General features: G+C 43.7%; 1 protein-coding gene across 1 annotated transcript in view; it reads right to left on the minus strand.

Annotated features, from left to right (window-relative positions):
- Nucleotides 1-17,148: 17,148 nt before the first annotated feature.
- LOC119283538 (40S ribosomal protein S24-1-like) overlaps nucleotides 17,149-21,616 on the minus strand; it is a 20,917-nt gene continuing 16,449 nt past the window's right edge. The window contains exons 3-5 of the mRNA XM_037563039.1: nucleotides 20,673-20,711; nucleotides 18,160-18,330; nucleotides 17,149-17,244 (exon numbers count right to left, since the gene is read on the minus strand). Coding sequence (XP_037418936.1) covers nucleotides 17,149-17,244; nucleotides 18,160-18,330; nucleotides 20,673-20,711 — 306 coding nt within the window. The remainder of the gene's footprint in view (nucleotides 17,245-18,159; nucleotides 18,331-20,672; nucleotides 20,712-21,616) is intronic.

Consider the following 21,616-nt stretch of genomic DNA (forward strand, 5'->3'; position numbering starts at 1 on the left):
TCATTTGATTAACGGGATCACATCATTAGAGAATGATGTGATTGACTTGACCCATTCCGTTAGCTTAGCACAATGATCGTTTAGTTTGTTGTTATTGCTTTCTTCATGACTTATACATGTTCCTATGACTATGAGATTATGCAACTCCCGAATACCAGAGGAACACTTTGTGTGCTACCAAAACATCACAACATAACTGGGTGATTATAAAGGTACTCTACAGGTGTCTCTGATGGTACTTGTTGAGTTGGGATAGATCGAGATTGTGATTTGTCACTCTGATTGTCGGAGAGGTATCTCTGGGCCCTCTCGGTAATGCACATCACTATAAGCCTTGCAAGCAATGTGACTAATGAGTTAGTTGCGGCATGATGCATTACGGAACGAGTAAAGAGACTTGCCGGTAACGAGATTGAACTAGGTACTGAGATACCGACGATCGAATCTCGGGCAAGTAACATACCGATGACAAAGGGAACAACGTATGTTGTTATGCGGTTTGACCGATAAAGATCTTCGTAGAATATGTGGGAGCCAATATGAGCATCCAGGTTCTGCTATTGGTTATTGACTGGAGATGAGTCTCGGCCATGTCTAGTTCTCGAACCCGTTGGGTCCGCACGCTTAACGTTCGGTGACGATCGGTATTATGAGTTTATGTGTTTTAATGTACTGGAGGTTGTTCGGAGTCCCTGATGAGATCAGGGACATGACAAGGAGTCTCGAAATGTTCGAGCCGTAAAGATTGATATATTGGAAGGCTATATTTGGACATCGGAAAGGTTCCGAGTGATCCGGGTATTTTTCGGAGTACCGGGGGAGTTACGGGAATACAGGAGTTCATATGGGCCTTAGTGGTCTTTAAGGGAAAAAGAGGAGAAGCCACGAGGGCTGGCAACGCGCCCCCATGGGCCTAGTCCAAATTGTACTAGGGGAGGGGCTGCGCCCCCTCTTTCCTTCTCCTCCCCTTCTCCTTCCTTCCCCCTCCTTGTAGGACTAGGAAAGGAGGAATCCTACTCCTACTAGGAGGAGGATTCCTCCCCCCTTTGGCGCGTCTAGAGAGGCCGGCCGCCCTCCCCTCCCTCCTTTATATACGTGGGGAGGGGGGCACCCTAGGACACACAAGTTGATCAGTTGATCATTTAGCCGTGTGCGGTGCCCCCCTCCACCATAATCCACCTCGGTCATATTGTAGGTGTGCTTAGGCGAAGCCCTGCGTTGGTAGCATCATCATCACCGTCATCACGCTGTCGTGCTGAAGGAACTCTCCATAGAAGCTTTGCTAGATCGGAGTTCATGGGACGTCACCGAGCTGAACGTGTGCTGAACTTGGAGGTGCCGTACGTTTGATACTTGGATCAGTTGGATCGTGAAGACGTACGACTACATCAACCGCGTTCTCATAACACTTCCGCTTACGGTCTATGAGAGTACGTGGACGACACTCTCCCCTCTCATTTCTACGCATCACCATGATCTTGCGTGTGCGTAGGAATTTTTTTGATATTACTATGTTCCCCAACAAGAACTTCAAATAATCATGACAATATCCAGGCAATGATCATTATATAGGCATCACATCCATGATTAGTGGACCGACTCCTGCCTGCATCTACTACTATTACTCCACACATCGTCTGCTATCCACATGAATAGTGTATTAAGTTCATGGGGAAATGGAGTAATGCAATAAGAACGATGACATGATGTAGAGAAGATCTATTTACATAGAGATAGACCCCATTCTTTTATCCTTAGTAGCAACAATACATATGTGTCGGTTCCCTTTCTGTCACTAGGATCAAGCACCGTAAGATGAAACCCACTACAAAGCACCTCTTACCATTGCAAGATAAATATATCAAGTTGGCCAAACAAAACCCAAATATCGGAGAAGAAATACGAGGCTATAAGCAATCATGCATATCATAGATCGAAGAATATTCAAATAACTTTCATGGATAAAAACATAGATCTGATCATAAACTCAAAGTTCATCCGATCCCAACAAACAGGCTGCAAAAAGAGTTACATCATATGGATCTCCAAGAGACCATTGTATTGAGAACCAAACGAAAGAGAGGAAGCAATCTAGCTACTAACTACGGACCCAAAGGTCTACAAAGAACTACTCACGCATCATCGGAGAGGCACCAATGGAAGTGGTGAACCCCTCTGTGATGGTGTCTAGATTGGATCTCGTGGTTCTGGACTCTGCGGCGGCTGGAATTGATTTTCATCGACTCCCCTAGGGTTTCTGGAATATTGGGTATTTATACAACAAAGAGGCAGTTCAGGGGGCACCCGAGGTGGGCACAACCCACCAGTGCATGCCTGGGCCTCCTAGCACGCCCTGGTGGGTTATGCTCCCCTCGGAGCACCCCCCCAGGTGCTCCTTTGCCCCATTGGGTGTCTTCTGGTCCAAAATTTTTTCCAAAAAGTTTCGCTGCATTTGGACTCCATTTCGTATTGATTTCCCGCGGTGTAAAAAACATGCAGAAAACAACAACTGGCACTTGGCAGTATGTCAATAGGTTAGTACCCAAAAAATGATATAAAATGACTATAAATTGATTATAAAACATCCAAGATTGATAATATAATGGTATGGAACAATCAAAAATTATAGATATGTTGCAGATGTATAACATGCGAAGACCACTTTTGTCAGGATGCCATGTACTAGTTGTCTCCCTTCGAATTTGGCCGTTATGGGATCCCTTCCCACCTTCATGTGGGAAGAGGACCAAGGACACCATAAATAGGACCCAGCCACTGATATGTCTCAGTCGTATCTATAATTTTTGATTGTTCCATGCCAACATTATACAACTTTCATATACTTTTGGCAACTTTTTATACTATTTTTGGGACTAACATATTGATCTAGTGCCTAGTGCCAGTTCATGTTTGTTGCATGTTTTTTGTTTCGCAGAAAATCCATATCAAACGGAGTCCAAATGGGATAAAGACTTACGGAGATTTTTTTGGAATATATGTGATCTTTTAGAAGAAGAATGTAGGATCGAAAGTATGTCTAGAGGGGGGTGATTAGACTACTTGACCAAATAAAAAACTTAACCTTTTCCCAATTTTAGTTCTTGGCAGATTTTAGCTATTTTAGGACAAGTCAAGCAATCATCACACGATTCAAGCAAGCATGCAAAGAGTATATTGGCAGTGGAGAGTAAAGCATGCAACTTGCAAGAATGTAAAGGGAAGGGTTTGGAGAATTCAAACGCAATTGGAGACATGGATGTTTTTCCCGTGGTTCGGATAGGTGGTGCTATCCTACATCCACGTTGATGGAGACTTCAACCCACAAAGGGTAACGGTTGCAAGAGTCCACGGAGGGCTTCACCCACAAAGGGTAACGGTTGCGCGAGTCCACACAGGGCTCCACCCACGAAGGGTCCACGAAGAAGCAACCACCCACGAAGGGTCCACAAAGAAGCAACCTTGTCTATCCCACCATGGCCATCGCCCACACAGGACTTGCCTCACTAGCGGTAGATCTTCACGAAGTAGGCGATCTCCTTGCCCTTACAAACTCCTTGGTTCAACTCCACAATCTTGTCGGAGGCTCCCAAGTGACACCTAGCCAATCTAGGAGACACCACTCTCCAAGAAGTAACAAATGGTGTGTAGGTAATGAACTCCTTGCTCTTGTGCTTCAAATGATAGTCTCCCCAACACTCAAATCTCTCTCATAGGATTTGGATTTTGTGGAAAGAAGATTTGAGTGGAAAGCAACTTGGAGAGGCTAGAGATCAAGATTCATATGGTAGGAATGGAATTTCTTGGTCTCAACACATGAGTAGGTGGTTCTCTCTCAGAACATGTGAGTTGGAATGGTGTATGTGTTCTGATGGCTCTCTCATAGAATGAAGAGGAGGTGGAGGGGTATATATAGCCTCCACACAAAATCCAACCGTTACACACAGTTTTCCAATCTCGGTGGGACCGAATCACAAACTCGGTCGGACCAAAAATGTAAACCTAGTGACCGTTAGAGATTTTCGGTAGGACTGACATGCAACTCGGTAGGACCGATATGGTTAGGATTTGGGCATAACGTAATCTCGGTGAGACCGATTACACAAACTGGGTGAGACAAAATTTGGTAATTAGCTAACCAGAGAGTTGGTCAGGCAAACTCGGTGGGACCGATTTGCTCTTTCGGTGAGACCGAAAAGTTACAAAAAGGAAACACTGAATTTACATTGCAATCTCGGTGGGACCGATTCGCTCTTTCAGTGAGACCGAAAAGTTATGAAAGGGAAACAGAGAGTTTGCAATCCCATCTTGGTGAGACCGAGATCCCTATCAGTAGAACCGAATTGCTAGGGTTTGGCAGTGGCTTATGACAAGTGAAACTCGGTGGCGTCGGATAGGAAGAATCGGTAGGACCGAGTTTGGCTTAGGGTTTAGGTCATATGTGGATATGGGAAAGTAGTTGAGGGTTTTGGAGCATATCACTAAGCACATGAAGCAAGAGGCTCATTAAGCAACACCTCATCCCTCCTTGATAGTATTGGCTTTTCCTAAAGACTCAATGTGATCTTGGATCACTAAAATATAAAATGAAGAGTCTTGAGCTTTTGAGCTTGAGCCAATCCTTTGTCCTTAGCATTTTGAGGGTTCCACTTTCACATCCATGCCATGCCAATCATTGAGCTTTCCTGAAATAATCTTCTTGGAATAGCATTAGCTCAATGAGCTATATGTTGTTATGAATTACCAAAACCACCTAGGGATAGTTGCACTTTCAATCTCCCCCTTTTTGGTAATTGATGACAACATATAGATCAAAGCTTCGACAAATGATAATAAGCATGAAATATATCATCGCTTTGAGAAGTATGTGATAAGTAAGAGCTCCCCCTAAGTTTGTGCATATTTAAAATTTGCTTTGGACTGCAAATGCACAAGGAGTTAGAGTCATGGGTTACTCTTCCATGTCACATACATCTTGGTGGAGCGCTTAAAATGATAAGAATGAAATACATGCACTCATCACCAAGAATAGTGAATGATCACATAAGATAGATAAGATAATAGCATTAAGCAAGCATTAAGTGTAGCTTATGATCAAACACATGATCATCAATGTCTCACAAGCAATGACATAGTATCTCAAGCACTCAAAATCAAACAAGTTCAAAAAACCACCAAATAAAGCAAGAGAGAAAAGCAACACTCTCTCTCTCGAAGCCTATGATCTATACATTTTTCTCCCCCTTTGGCAACAAGTTACCAAAAAGTTCCTAGAAAATGCATAGTGCTAGATCGATGCTCAGGCTTGATCTTCTGGTGGTGGTGGAGTCCGGATCACTCCAAGGACGAAGGCTTCTGTAGATGCTGAAGTAGACGCTGGAGTTGGAGCTGAAGTAGATGCTGGAGCTGGTGGAACTGAAGTTGTAGCTGGTGCAGAAGTGGTGGCTCTTGTGTCAGCAACTGGCACGGTAGACGACCTCGGACCTCGTGGCACTCTGGCAAAGGCATGAGTGGTAGTCCTGCCTCTCCTCTCCTGCATGTCATCCTGGAGCTGCTCCACTGCAGTCTGAATCTCTGTCACCTTGACATCCAAGTCATAGAACTTTTGTTCCATGATTCTCTCTAGGATTGCCTGGTTTTGAGTTAGGGTGGCTAGTCCTTTCTCAATCCGCAGTGTGGATGCAATCAGGTAACCAAGCTGCTCTTGTTTGGTCTTCAAGAAATACTCAGATGCCTCCTCTTGAGTTGGCATCTTGGCAGCTTTCTCCTTCCTTGCCTTCTCCTTCTTTGCTTGTGCTTGGGCAGACGATGGCTCATTCTCAGTCATGACAACTTGATTGTCCTCAAAATCTGGACGGATGGGCAGGTGTTCCTTGTCCAATAGATATATGCCCGTGCCCATCTTAGAGTTGATGAGCTCCTGAATCTGAGGGGCATATCCACAGCTCCTCTTCTAATCTGCTGCAGTCCTCTTGATAGTTTCTACTATGAGGCTCATGACCTTGAACTTCTGTGGCACATCAAAGACATGAAGCAAGTTGATTGCATGGCCTCTGATCATCTTGTGATCTCCAGACTTGGGCAAGAGAGTGTGCCTCAATATCCAATTTATAGTTGGCAGCCCTGACAGAAGGTAATGCACAGACCCAAATTTGAAGGTGTCAAGAGCTTCGTTGGGAATTTCCTTGTACATGTTGGACATTGAGTTATGATCCATCTTTTTCTTGGCATAAATGTCCAAGTCATCTGCTTGCTCCTCTGGGGCATTGATCAACTTTGCCCATTCCTCAACAGTAGATTGGTACCTCGTACCCTCAGACATCCAAGTTATCCTCCCATCTGGATAAAAGTGTGCCGTGGAGTAGAATTGCATGATAAGCTCCTCGTTCCACTTTGTGAGCTTCTGCCCAACAAAGTCAGCAACTCCACAAGCACTAAAGCTGTCATACACTCTAGGGTAGTGTTCCTCATTTTCCTTCATGTAGGTCCAGTCGACCCATCTCATGTCACAAACAATGGGCTTCTTATCTAGCAGAACTGTCTCATAGAAGTCCTGCTGTTCCTTGGTGTGAAATCTGTAATCCACAGCAGTCCTTCTCCTTGAAGAATACGGGTCTGCTTCTCTCCACTTCCTCAGCCCTGAATCTCTCCTAAGCTTCATGTCCTCAGCCACAGGATGAGCATCGTTGTGGTCTGGGATCTTGGGCTTGAGCTTTCTAAGAACTTGCTCTTCATCCTCTTCTTCAGCAACAGTCTCAGGCACTGGGGCCTTGTTCTTCTCAGCTGCAGGAATGCTCCTTGTATTCCTCTTTGGTTTTGGCTTGGAGGCAGCTTTGGGCTTAGATGCAGTAGCCCCTGATCTTATGGCATCACCCATCAGCTTGGGTGCCTTAGGTGCTGGTGCAGCTACCTCTTCTTCCTCTTCCTCTTCCATGATGGAAGCCTTTCCAAGCACTCTGGCTACGGTCTTCTTGACCCTTTCCTTCCTCTTCTTGCCTTCAGCAACAACTGGCTCTTTGGGTGCAGGCTTCTCAGTTGAGGCTCTAGCCTTTGACATAGGCTGCCTGCCTGCTGGCCTTTTGATCTTTAGACCTGGCTTTGTGCCTTGAGCTGGCTCAACTCTCTTTGATGTGGCCTCTTCCTCTGCCACATAATCTTCATCTTCGGAGTCTGAAGTTCTTTTCTTCTTCTGTCTGGTGGCAGCTTTTGGCAGATTGCTTGGGGTACTTCTGCTGCCATCATCTGAAGAGCTAGAGGGACTAGTGCCCTCACTCATCTGCACTTGCTGCTCTGACAAGTTCTAGCTGTCACTCTGATCAGACATGCTGCAAGCTCTGACTGCTGACCCTGTGAATAGTTTATAGATGAGGTAGAATAGATGAGCATCACAAAATGCAGAGATTTTTGCAAAAAAATGATCCAAAAACATAGTTTTAGTTTCCCACTGAAATCATCTCGGATCTACCGATTTTTTAAACTCGGTGATACCGAAGCAGTTTTGGAACCTAAACTAGTGAACTCGGTTGGACCGAGTCACAGTTCGATGGCACCGAGACTGCTAGGGTTTCACAGAGTTCCAAAATCGGTCACACCGATAAGTAATTCTCGGTCAGACCGAGTCTCACTTGTGCAATGGCATAAGCCAAATCGGTGGGACCGAGTTTTTCAACTCGGTGGGTCCGAGATGGTTTCGGCGGAAACCTAACCCTAAAATTTTTGAATCAAAGCTAATCTACGGGCGTATTGACTGGATAGGAGTGTTTCAATCGTAGCAAGAATCATGATGATCACAATGTGCTGAGAATTGGATTGGAGAATAGCACAAAGATCGAGTCCATACCCTAGCTCAGTGGAGACTCGCTACGGCGGCAACGGCAGGGCAGATTCCCGTTGACGGCGACGGAGACCAGCGACTGGAGGCAGCTGGCGGCGAGAAGACGATCCGGAGACCACGTTGGCAGAGCAGGCTATCGCGCGGGCCGAAGGGGTTCGGAGAAATTTCTAAATTTTGCCCGTGACTATATATAGCCCGACCCTGTCGGTGTGACCGAGTGGAACAACTCGGTGGCACCGAGATTCATAACTGCATGCAGTTACTGAAACTCGGTGTGACCGAAATGTTCAAATCGGTTGCACTGAGATCGAAAACCTAGATCAACTTAATGATCTCGGTAGGACCGAAAGTGGGGTATCGGTCAGACCGAGAATCATAAAGAGGTTTTGGAAGTTTAAGTCTATGACGAATCGGGGACTCCGAGCGCTCCTCACACAGAGTGGTTCGAATCTGACTTGATCAAATTTTGTGATGCAGCATGAATAGAGTTTGAGACGAGAAAAGCATAGATAGCTAGAGGAGGTTCTTAGGCATTCTTGTCCATCCACTTGGCAAAGGAAATAAACCCAAACGATCAAAACAACAAATGGATGTCCTCGAATGAGTAAAATATGCAACCAGCATGCTCACACAATAGGATGGCAAATGAAATATGTGGCAAGTCATGCACAACATATTCTAGCATCTATCAAGCAATTTGCGATGACAAGGTCATCTATATATGAGTATATTGACTTAGGAGTCAAGTGAAAACACTTGATCATAGGTCATACTCATCGTTTAAGCTCAAGTGGGGTTACCACTTTTACATAAAGCATTGTTGTGTTCACATCTTTAGAGTTGCTTTAGCTCAAGTCTTAGAGTAAAGCTCCCCCTAGATGTGATATCCCCCCCTAAGAGGGATGAACTAACCTTGGGTTTTGTCGATGATGACTTCATGTAGATGTTGAAGATGTGGACGCTCAATGTTGATGTAGATCACTTGGAGCTATCCATTTGAGTGAATTGCACTTTCAATACCTACATGGGTTAGTCCCACAAGGAACAAACAAGGATATCCATAGACATAGAGTGATGCACACACAAGATGATGTCCATGAAAACTTTTAGTTTACCTTGTCCCTTGTCTTACCAACAAGAGGGTTTGTGACTCCTTGAACTAGTGCAAGATGTGGAAGTTGATTGCACTTGTTCTTGCCAAAATAATAAGAGTGAAGTATGTTGGCGGAGTCACCCTCAAGAACTCTCTAGTTCTTCTTCTTTTGGATCCACACCATCTTGATGGGAATCCTTGGAGTTGTAGTCGTACTTGATGAAGTGGAACTTGAAGTAGTCTTGGGAATCCACTTGACTAAGGTCTTAGGAGCTTCTTCAAATGCATCAATTTCCTCTTGAAGCTTGTCCTTGCCTTTTTGCTTGTAGTCTTGTGGTGGAAGATCATCTTGAGCTTGTGTCCCCTTGAAACAAGTATCATACTTCTCTTGTTGAGGAACAAACATTGTCTTGGGGTATTGATCTTCTTCCCACTCAACTCCATTGGCATTGAACTTTCGTTCAAAACCAACACCTTGATTTTTCCGGTGCATTCCTTGCTTGCGCACAATTTCCTCGAATTGCTTACTCCCGGCAAGGCTTTTGTACACTCCTTTCTCTATAATTCCCTTCAATAAACTATTTTCTTGCTCAAGTGTAACTTGGCTAAGAGAATCATTAGTGGAATCAAGAGAACTACTAGAAGCAACAATATTGGATTTAGCATGATCATTGTTACAGCTAGAGGAAGAATCTTTCTTGTTCTTGTTACTAGACTTGACTTGAGGCATGTAAGTGGATAAGAGTAAATGCTTGGCAATGTGAGAAGAACTTTTCTTGCGGAGATCATCATTGATTGATTTTAAGAACTCATGCTCTTGCTCAAGATTGAGCTTTTCAAAGCGTAATTTCTCATGAGCTCTTAAAAGTTCTCGATGATCTTCGAAGATAGTTTCATGAGCTAACTTAAGAGTGTTTAATTCTTTAGTTAGAGCCTCAATCTTCTCCTTATCATTGTCATTCGTTTTATCTTGATTAGCATGATTAATTGGTCTTTCATCATAGTATTCATCACTAGAGTTGTCAACAAGCAAATCATCACCTAACAAGTCATCTTCATCACTATTGAAATCAACATACTCGGGATGTGTTACCTTAGGACCTTTGGCCATGAGGCATCTTCCAACTCCTTCATTTGGTGAGTCAAATATGTCGTAGGAGTTGGTTGACACAAGTGCTAGACCGGCAACACCTTCATCTTGAGTATCTTCGGAGTTGGAGTGATAACTTCTCTCAGAGTGCCTGTCGGAGTCGGAGCCGGATACCCATTCACCAACATGAGCTTGATGTCTTTGTCTTGTGTAGCTCCTTGATGATTTTTCCTTCCTTTCCGAATCCTTGCTTCTCCGTGAGTATCTTCGTTCATAACGATCATCTCTACTCCTTCTCTCTCTTGGTGGTGATTCTTTGCTTCTTCTTTTTGGAGAATCTTCTCTTCTCTTATAGGGAGCCGTACACTCATTGGAATAGTGTCCGGGTCTTCCACAACTGTAGCAGTTTCGCTCTCAACTAGAAGATCTTTTGTCATTGTAGGACCTTGACTTGAAGCTTCTATCTTTGCTTCTACTCTTGTAGAACTTGTTGAAGTTCTTCACCATTAAGCTCAATTCTTCATTGAAGTCTTGTTTCTCACTTGATGATGTGGGGGCTTCACATGAGGCTTTATAGGCACCACTTGATTTGTTGTGAAGTTCCTCTTTATCCTTAAGTGACATTTCATGAGCAACAATTCTTCCAATCACCTCCGTTGGCTTGAGATCTTTGTAATTGTGCATCATTTGGATCAATGTGCACACGGTATCATATTTTCCATCCAAGGCTCTTAGAATCTTCTTGATGATGAATCTATCGGTCATCTCTTCACTTCCTAAGCCGGCAATCTCATTTGTGATGAGAGCAAGCCTAGAGTACATTTCAGCGACACCTTCACCATCCTTCATCTTGAACTTGTCAAGTTGACTTTGAAGCACATCCAACTTGGATTCCTTGACGGAGTCGGTACCTTCGTGCATATCAATCAAAGTGTCCCAAATTTCCTTCGCATTCTCAAGACGGCTGATTTTGTTGAATTCTTCGGGGCACAATCCGTTGAAGAGAATATCACAAGCTTGAGCATTGTATTGCAACATCTTCAACTCATCCGCGGTAGCTTCACGGTTTGATTCTCTCCCATCAAAGAAGTCACCTTGCAAACCAACACACACAATAGCCCAAACGGCGGGGTTATGTCCAAGAATATGCATTTTCATTTTATGCTTCCAACTAGCAAAATTAGTACCATCAAAGTAGGGACCTCTACGGTGATAATTTCCCTCGCTAGACGCCATACTCTCCTAGGTTGTGAAACCAAGGCTATGACCACCAAAAGCTATGGAGATCAAAGCAAATGGAGACCAAAGCTCTGATACCACTTGTAGGATCGAAAGTATGTCTAGAGGGGGGTGATTAGACTACTTGACCAAATAAAAAACTTAACCTTTTCCCAATTTTAGTTCTTGGCAGATTTTAGCTATTTTAGGACAAGTCAAGCAATCATCACACGATTCAAGCAAGCATGCAAAGAGTATATTGGCAGCGGAGAGTAAAGCATGCAACTTGCAAGAATGTAAAGGGAAGGGTTTGGAGAATTCAAACGCAATTGGAGACACGGATGTTTTTCCCGTGGTTCGGATAGGTGGTGCTATCCTACATCCACGATGATGGAGACTTCAACCCACAAAGGGTAATTGTTGCGAGAGTCCACGGAGGGCTTCACCCACAAAGGGTAACGGTTGCGCGAGTCCACACAGGGCTCCACCCACGAAGGGTTCACGAAGAAGCAACCACCCACAAAGGTTCCACGAAGAAGCAACCTTGTCTATCCCACCATGGCCATCGCCCACACAGGACTTGCCTCACTAGCGGTAGATCTTCACGAAGTAGGCGATCTCCTTGCCCTTACACACTCCTTGGTTCAACTCCACAATCTTGTCGAAGGCTCCCAAGTGACACCTAGCCAATCTAGGAGACACCACTCTCCAAGAAGTAACAAATGGTGTGTAGGTAATGAACTCCTTGATCTTGTGCTTCAAATGATAGTCTCCCCAACACTCAACTCTCTCTCATAGGATTTGGATTTTGTGGAAAGAAGATTTGAGTGGAAAGCAACTTGGAGAGGCTAGAGATCAAGATTCATATGGTAGGAATGGAATTTCTTGGTCTCAACACATGAGTAGGTGGTTCTCTCTCAGAACATGTGAGTTGGAATGGTGTATGTGTTCTGATGGCTCTCTCATAGAATGAAGAGGAGGTGGAGGGGTATATATAGCCTCCACACAAAATCCAACCGTTACACACAGTTTTCCAATCTCGGTGGGACCGAATCACAAACTCGGTCGGACCAAAAATGTAAACCTAGTGACCGTTAGAGATCTTCGGTAGGACTGACATGCAACTCGGCTGGACTGATATGGTTAGGGTTTGGGCATAACGTAATCTCGGTGAGACCGATTACACAAACTCGTTGAGACCGAATTTGGTAATTAGCTAACCAGAGAGTTGGTCAGGCAAACTCGGTGGGACCGATTTGCTCTTTCGGTGAGACCGAAAAGTTACAAAAAGGAAACACTAAATTTACATTGCAATCTCGGTGGGACCGATTCGCTCTTTCGGTGAGACCGAAAAGTTACGAAAGGGAAACAGAGAGTTTGCAATCCCATCTCGGTGAGACCGAGATCCCTATTGGTAGAACCGAATTGCTAGGGTTTGGCAGTGGCTTATGACAAGTGAAACTCGGTGGCGCCGGATAGGAAGAATCGGTAGGACCGAGTTTGGCTTAGGGTTTAGGTCATATGTGGATATGGGAAAGTAGTTGAGGGTTTTGGGGCATATCACTAAGCACATGAAGCAAGAGGCTCATTAAGCAACACCTCATCCCTCCTTGATAGTATTGGCTTTTCCTAAAGACTCAATGTGATCTTGGATCACTAAAATATAAAATGAAGAGTCTTGAGCTTTTGAGCTTGAGCCAATCCTTTGTCCTTAGCATTTTGAGGGTTCCACTTTCACATCCATGCCATGCCAATCATTGAGCTTTCCTGAAATAATCTTCTTGGAATAGCATTAGCTCAATGAGCTATATGTTGTTATGAATTACCAAAACCACCTAGGGATAGTTGCACTTTCAAAGAATCAACGCAAAACGATGCCCGAGGGGGGCACGAGGCAGGGGGGCGTGCCCCTGACCCTCGTGGCCACCCCGTAAGCGGTTGGTGCCCTTCTTCCGCCGCAAGAAAGCCAATATCCAGATACAAATCATGTTAACATTTCAGCCCAATCAGAGTTACGGATCTCCGGGAATATAAGAAATGGTGAAAGGCCAGAATCTAGAGCGCAGAAACCGAGAGAGACAGAGAGACTGATCCAATATCGGAGGGGCTCTCGCCCCTCCGCCGCCATGGAGGCCATGGACCAGAGGGGAAACCCTTCTCCCATCTATGGAGAAGGTCAAGGAAGAAGAAGAAGAAGGGGGGCTCTCTCCCCCTCTCTCCCGGTGGCGCCGGAACGCCGCCCGGGCCATCATCGTGTGACGGCGATTTACACCAACACCTCCGTCATCTTCACCAACATCTTCATCACCTTCCCCATCTATCTACAACGGTCCACTCTCCCGCAACCCGCTATACCCTCTACTTGAACATGGTGCTTTATGCTTCATATTATCATCCAATGATGTGTTGCCATCCTATGATGTCTTAGTAGATTTTCGTTGTCCTATCGGTGATTGGTGAATTGCTATGATTGGTTTAATTTGCTTGTGGTTATGTTGATGTCCTTTGGTGCCCATCATATGAGCGCGCGTGGATCACATCATAGGGTTAGTTGTATGTTGATAGGACTATGTATTGGAGGGCAAGAGTGCCATAAGCTTCTACCTAGCATAGAAATTGATGTATACGGGATTGAAGGGGGGCCAATATATCTTAATGCTATGGTTGGGTTTTACCTTAATGAACGTTAGTAGTTGCAGATGCTTGCTAATAGTTCCAATCATAAGTGCATATAATTCTAAGTCAGGGATGACATGCTAGCAGTGGCCTCTCCCACATAAACTTGCTATCGGTCTAGTAAAGTACTCAATTGCTTAGGGACAATTTCACAACTCCTATCACCACTTTCCCACACTCGCTATACTAACTTTATTGCTTCTTTACCTAAAACAGCCCCTAGTTTTTATTTACGTGCTCTTTATATTCTTGCAAACCTATCCCGGTACACCTACAAAGTACTTTTAGTTTTATACTTGTTCTAGGTAAAGCGAACGTCAAGCGTGCGTAGAGTTGTATCGGTTGTCGATAAAACTTGAGGGAATATTTGTTTTACCTTTAGCTCCTCGTTTGGTTTGACACTCTTACTTATCGAAAGAGGCTACAATTGATCCCCTATACTTGTGGGTTATCAAGACCTTTTTCTGGTGCCGTTGCCGGGGAGTTATAGCGTGGGGTGAATAGTCTCGTGTGTGCTTGTTTGCTTTATCACTAAGTAGTTTTTATTTTGTGCTCTTGTTTTCTATCTTTAGTTATGGGTAGGAAACACAAAATACCAAAAAAATAGTTGTATCTACTACACCAATGGTTGAAGAACCACTCAAAATCTATCACACTCCTGAAGCTTTTTACTTGGATCATCTTCGATCCCTATGTGCTCGTGCTGAAACCCCAACTAGCTTAGTTGAGGGAAAATCTTTAGATGAACATGCTTGTTGTGTGCGACACCACTTATCTCAAAAAGGGAAACTTTTACTGGATCAAATTCATCGTTTGCAATGCTATGCTTGGAATTTATGTGAAATATATGATTTTACTTGTTGTTCTAAAGACCCTAAGAAACACCTTCCCTACCAATGTTAGTTTAGTGATAATGGAATCATGTCTTCGTATGCCAAGGGTGTTTATAATTACTATGATGTTCAACAAATTGAAGAATTTGTTGCTTTTAAGGGTGCATATGAAATTGCTTCTTTGATTGGAAAGTATGATGCTACTCTTTACCACTATTCAAGATATCTTCCGATATTCCGATAAATCAGCCGATTTATCGCTTATCGATGTCTGACCGATAAGATAAATTGGGGGATAAATCAGCCGATATGGTGATAAACTGGCCGATATGCCGATAAACTGGCCGATTTATCCCTTATCTTGGGTCGACCGATAAGTTGTCGATAAGCGATATCCCCAACATTGCTCTTTACAAATCTGAAAATTTTTCCATACTTAAATATTGTTATGATAATTATGCTTCTAATGCCTATGTTAAACCATATATTGAGGACTCCTCCTCTGTCCAAGAAGAGACTAATATTTCGCAGGAGTCTATGGAAGAAGGAATTGATGAAATTGTGGGCTCATTGGATCAAAAAGATGATGAGGAGAGCGAAGAACAAAAGGAGGGAGAGCGGATTAGCTACCCGTGCCCACCTTCTAATGAGAGTAAATCTTCAATTCATACATTGTTTAATTTAACTTCGAGCTTACCGAAGGATGATTGCTATGATGATTGTTATGATCCCGTTGATTCTTTTGAAATATCCATTTTTGATGATGCTTGCTATGCTTGTGGCCAAGATGCCAATATGAATTATGCTTATGAAGATGAACTTGCTATAGTTCCTTATGTTAAACATGAAATTGTTGCTATTGCACCCACGCATGATAGTCATATGATCTTTTTGAATTCTCCCGACTACACTATATCGGAGAAGTTTGCCCTTATTAAGGATTATATTGATGGGTTCCATTTTACCGTTGCACATGATAATTTTGATGAATATAATATGCATGTGCTGCCTGCTCCCACTTGCAATTATTATGAGAGAGGAACTACATCTCCGCCTCTCCATGTTTCCAATATAATAAAATTGCAAGAAACTGTTTATACTACGCATTGGCCTTTACTATCACTACTAGGAAAAAGGCTACTAGCAGCGCGGGTACCTGCGCAACTAGTATCGCGCTACAGCTAAACATTAGTAGAAGCGCGGGGTAAACCCGCGCTACTACTAACAATTTACTAGTAGCGCGGATGTCAACCGCGCTACTACTAATGAAATAGTAGTAGCGCGTCTATAGTACCACACACTACTAGTATCATGAATACTAGTAGCGCTCCATTTCACCCCCACGCTAGTACTAACTAATTAGGAATTAAAAAATAAAATCCATCAATTCCATTTTATGCATACAATTCTAACAACTAAAACAAGCCTAGATTTGTAATAAACCAACAGCATTCCACATCATTCCAAATCGAAGATTTATAGTAAACGAGGAGCATTAGATCATATCCATTCATCTACACATATTGCCTAGTCACTTATTCCCAGCTAGTGCAAACACAGTTGAAAGCAAACAAAAATGCATAAAAACACCAAACAGTGGCATTCTATCCCTCCAAATGATTTGCTCCCTCTCCATCCTTGCAATCATCTTCTTCTACCTTATGTGCTTCTCCCTTTTATGAATCCAAGATTTCTATAAAGAGCAAAGAACAAATAAAATTAAATTTCAGCAGACATATATTTCCTTGCATGTTGTGTTGTACAGTAGCTACAGGAATAAATATACGAAAACAAAAAAGTGAGTGATTTCTATTAACAAGAGATCGCTGCACATAGAAAAACAAGGTTAAAAGCCAAGATGCAATAGGAGGAAAATGTGCCAAGAATAGCACTGTTTTCATCAAGTGTTTGCAAGCCTTCAGTAACTTGAAAGCAGTAAAGTGTCGGTGTTACATGAGTTGTGTGGTCAATTGGCATCACAGGTTTTTGAGAACATTGCCACCATGCTCATATGCTCATATACATACCAAACTCCATCAAGTGTGGAAGCTTTTGTAGAAATTGTCCCCATAGGGTTTTGTTCTAGCACCGCCACCGAAGCAGTAGATTGACTCATAACAAGTTTAATTCAGCCGAGCAAACAATAAAAAGTCTAAGGATCAACATTAACCAAAACTAAGTGATTGTGTTAAACTAGGTGTTAGTGCTATAGACCAACATAATGAACATGACCAAGCATTTAAAAATCCATGTGATTCACAGATATGACAATCAGAAGCAGATAGTGAAATTAGCAATTAAGATTGAAGAACAAAGCAACATTTTCTTGTTCTATCAAGAGCTTGACCTTCTTTTCCCTAAAAAGGGTTTGACCTTTTAGGTGTATGCCAAGTGACACTGCAACAAGCTAGATTGGGATGGACAAACAATAATCAAGTATGAAAATGAAAATGAACAGAAACAAAATCCATTCATACATGTTCCAGTGTGCGTCCATCTTTGCCTAAAAATCATGAATTCTGTGTTTGGATTTTTTTAATCATCTGCCTACTGTTTCAAGAAACAATAAGGTGTACGCCCAAATCCAAGCTCTATTGTAGTGTCCTATTTCAAAGCACTAAGCTTACAGAAGTACAAGAACAGACAATCATGATTGTTTCGACACTCGCTGCACGACAACATGCATTTGTCTGGCCAGAGTTAATTGCCAACCTAAACACGCAACCGTGATAATTACATACACATAGCCCAACTTGGTATTTAGCTTGACACCTATATGACACACTGCTCTACCCAATAACGGAAAGACCTTGACTGCTCCACAGAAAGGCACGATGCCTACACATGTAGGTACTAGTGAAAACTACCTACACAGCATCAACAACACGATGCATCACTAATCTGGAGGAGACGAAGCAACAAATCCCACGGCCCCAGTACCAAAGCATTGAGCTTTGGAACAAGAGCCACCTCCACAGCGGGGGAGTTCGTGGGTCGACCCGCGCAGGAATCCCCCAGACATCGCATGATAAGCAGCCATTTCCTAGTGCAGACACTACATGGGCCATCGGGTGTGATTTAGCGCGCGCGTGTAGCTGGTCCTCAAGAATTACTAGCTGTTCTAAATTCCAATTTTCTACTGCTGACTAACTTCACCTAGCAAACAATAACTTATGCTAATCATGCTACTTCCGAAACATAAAATGAAAGCAAACCTAGTTATCTAACTCGAATCGAACGAAGCCTAAGTGAGCAGCATAAAATTCACCGAGAATAAGAAGCCTCAGTTAGATCAATACAAATTACTACATCTCGACCAATGGGTGACCACAGTGTAACCAAATACTAGCGCACATCTAGACGAGACAATGAAACGAAGCTCCATGTGTAGAAGAAATGAGGGAGAACCGATCCATACCCTGATGAAGCGGTACTTGGGCTCGAACTTCCTGGCGGACTTGAGGTTGTCGTAGATGAGACCGAATCTGGAGGACCTGCCGCCTCTGAAGTGGGTGCGGAACTTGAACACGAAGATGCAGTTGGGTTCCTTCACCTCATACACCTTGGGCAGCCACTCCTTCAGCTCCGCCTGAGCACAAGCACATGAACGGTTCAGAATCGCCGGCGAAATGCAACAGAGCTAAGGAACGAGAGGAAGGGGACGAGATCTCCAACCTTGGAGACATTGGCGCCACGGGGCTGACCCCGTCTGCTGGAGGAGACAGCGAGGGGGCGGGGCGCTGGGGGAGGTGGCGCGTGTGCGGGTGCAGAGGCTGGGGATCGCCGGTGGGGAGGTCGCCGGGGTGGTGGGTGGCGGTGGCAGCGTGGGATGGGAGGGAGACGAGGGGTGAATCGGGAGAAGAGAGGAGGTGGAAGGGGATCTGGATCGAGGGTTGGGTGTTTTTTTGAGATAAATAGTGGTGGTGGAGTGGGACGGTTGGTGGGGTGGATCGGGGTGGGTGGTGTGGGAATATACTAGTAGCGTTGGCATCTGACCTGTGCTATAGCTATTCACAAAGTAGTAGCGCAGGTTTATAACCCTCGCTACTACTATGGTAATGTCTCGGGGGGCACGGCAGAGACCACTTAGTAGTAGCGAGGGTTAAAAACCCGCGCTACTACTATCAACTTAGTAGTAGCAAGGGATAAAAACCCGCGCTACTAGTAAGTAGCAGTAGCGAGGGGTACAAACCCGCGCTACTAGTAAGCGTCTGCGTATAAGCTTTTCCCTAGTAGTGTATGTGTGCATGAATTGTTCTGTTATGACATGCCGATGCATAGGAAGAGAGTTAGACTTCGTTGTTGCATGATATATGTTACTTTGTGCTCACTACTAAATCACAAATCATTGTTAATTAAATTTGGCTTTGATATACCTTGGGATCCGGGTGGATCCATTACTTGAGCACTATATGCCTAGCTTAATGGCTTTAAAGAAAGCGCTGCCACAGAGACAACCCGGAAGTTTTAGAGAGTCATTTATTTCTGTTGTGTGCTTTTATAAAGTTTAAAAATAAAAATAATGTGCCAAGATTTGCCTTTAGGATGTTTACTTTGCTTGTTGGTTTGTGTGGTGCGAAACAGTAACTTTGGCTGTAGTGCGTGATTTTACATTTTCTTACTAGAACGTCAAATGGTTCTGAAACTTTCTGCAATGTCTTTATATACAAATTTTTTATTTTTCATAATTGTTTCATAATTTTTGGAGTACCATAGGTATGGTGAATGTTTAGATTACTACAGACTGTCCTGTTTAAGATAGATTCTGTTTTTGATGCATAGTTTGCTTGTTTTGATGAAACTATCGATTCCTATCAGTGGATTAAGACATGGAAAAGTTATATTACAGTAGCTATAGTGCAAAAACAAAATATGAATTGGTTTGCAATAGTACTTAGAGTAGTGATTTGCTTTATTATACTAATGGATTTTACCAAGCATTCTGTTGAGTTTTGTGTGGATGAAGTGATCAAAGATCGAGGAGGTCTCGATATGAGGAGAAGGAGGAGAGTCAAGAGCTCAAGCTTGGGGGTGCGCAAGGCACACCAAGTAAATATTCAAGGAGACTCAAGTATCTAAGCTTGGAGATGCCCCGGAAGGCATCCCACCTTTTTTCAACAAGTATCGGTATGTTTTCGGTTTCGTTTCCTTCATGTGATGTGTGCAAATCTTAGAGCATCTTTTGCATTTAGTTTTCACTTTTCTTTGATGCACCATGCTGGTAGGAGATAGTCCATGGTTGATTTATATAATGCTCATCGCACTTCACTTATATCTTTTGAGTATGGCTTTATAGAATGCTTCATGTGCTTCACTTATATCATTTGAAGTTTGGATTGCATGTTTCTCTTCACATAGAAAACCGACATTTGTAGAATGCTCTTTTGCTTCACTTATATTAGTTACAGCATGGGCATATATTTTGTAGAAAGAATTAAACTCTCTTGCTTCACTTATATCTATTTATAGAGATGACATGAATTGGTCATTCACATGATTAGTCATAAAATCCTACATAAAACTTGTAGATCACTGAATATGATATGTTTGATTCCTTGCAATAGTTTTGCGATATAAACATGGTGATATTAGAGTCATGCTAGTGGGTAGTTGTGGATTGTAGAAATAATTGTGTTGAAGTTTGTGATTCCCGTAGCATGCACGTATGGTGAACCGTTATGTAACGAAGTTGGAGCATGAGGTATTTATTGATTGTCTTCCTTATGAGTGGCGGTGGGGGATGAGTGATGGTCTTTTACTACCAATCCATCCCCCTAGGAGCATGTGCGTAGTACTTTGTTTCGATGACTAATAGATTTTTGCAATAAGTATGTGAGTTCTTTATGACTAATGTTGAGTCCATGGATTTTACGCACTCTCACCCTTCCATCGTTGCTAGCCTCTTCGATACCGTACATTGCCCTTTCTCACCTTGAGAGTCGGTGCAAACTTCGCCAGTGCATCCAAACCCTGTGATACAATACGCTCTATCACACATAAGCCTCCTTATATCTTCCTCAAAACAGCCACCATACCTACCTATCATGGCATTTCCATAGCCATTCCAAGATATATTTGTAACGCCCCAGATATAACTTTCCCAATTTGTACTCCAACTCTTGCCGTTTCCGGCGTTAAGTTATATTTATTTCTCGGGTTCGGGTCTTTGTCTCCGTGTGTTGTTGTCTTTGTCATGCATCTCATATCATGTCATCATGTGCATTGCATTTGCATACGTGTTCATCTCATGCATTCGAGCATTTTCCCGTTATCCGTTTTGCATTCCGGCGCTTCGTTCTCCTCCGGTGGTCATTTCAACCTTTCTTTTGTGTGTGGGGATTAAACATTTCCGGATTGGACCGAGACTTACCAAGCGGCCTTGGTTTACTACCGGTAGACCGCCTGTCAAGTTTCGTGTCATTTGGACTTCGTTTGATACTCCAACGGTTAGCCGAGGGACCGAAAAGGCCTCGTGTGTGTTGCAGCCCAACACCCCTCCATTTTGGCCCAAAACCCACCAAACTCTGCTCCATGTCCTAGAGCGTTCGATCACGATCACGTGGCCGAAAACTGCACCTCATTTGGACTCTCCTAGCTCCACTTATGCTTATAAATAGACCCCTCCAATTTCGGATCTCTCCTCCCCCACGAAACCCTAAAAATCTACTCCGCCGCCATCGGACACGTCCGGCCACAACCGGACGCGTCCGCCCGCCATCGCCGACCAACGGGACGCCGCCACATCAGCCCGCGACGCCCCACATCGCCACCTCAGCACCGCCGGCCCGCCAGGCCCACGTCGGCCCCCGAGGGCCCGAAGCCACCGCCGCCCGCGCCTGTTGCTCCGCCGCCTTCTTCCCCGCGTCCGGCGCCCG

Source organism: Triticum dicoccoides, chromosome 4A (assembly GCF_002162155.2).
Source record: "Triticum dicoccoides isolate Atlit2015 ecotype Zavitan chromosome 4A, WEW_v2.0, whole genome shotgun sequence".
Lineage (NCBI taxonomy): Eukaryota > Viridiplantae > Streptophyta > Magnoliopsida > Poales > Poaceae > Triticum > Triticum dicoccoides.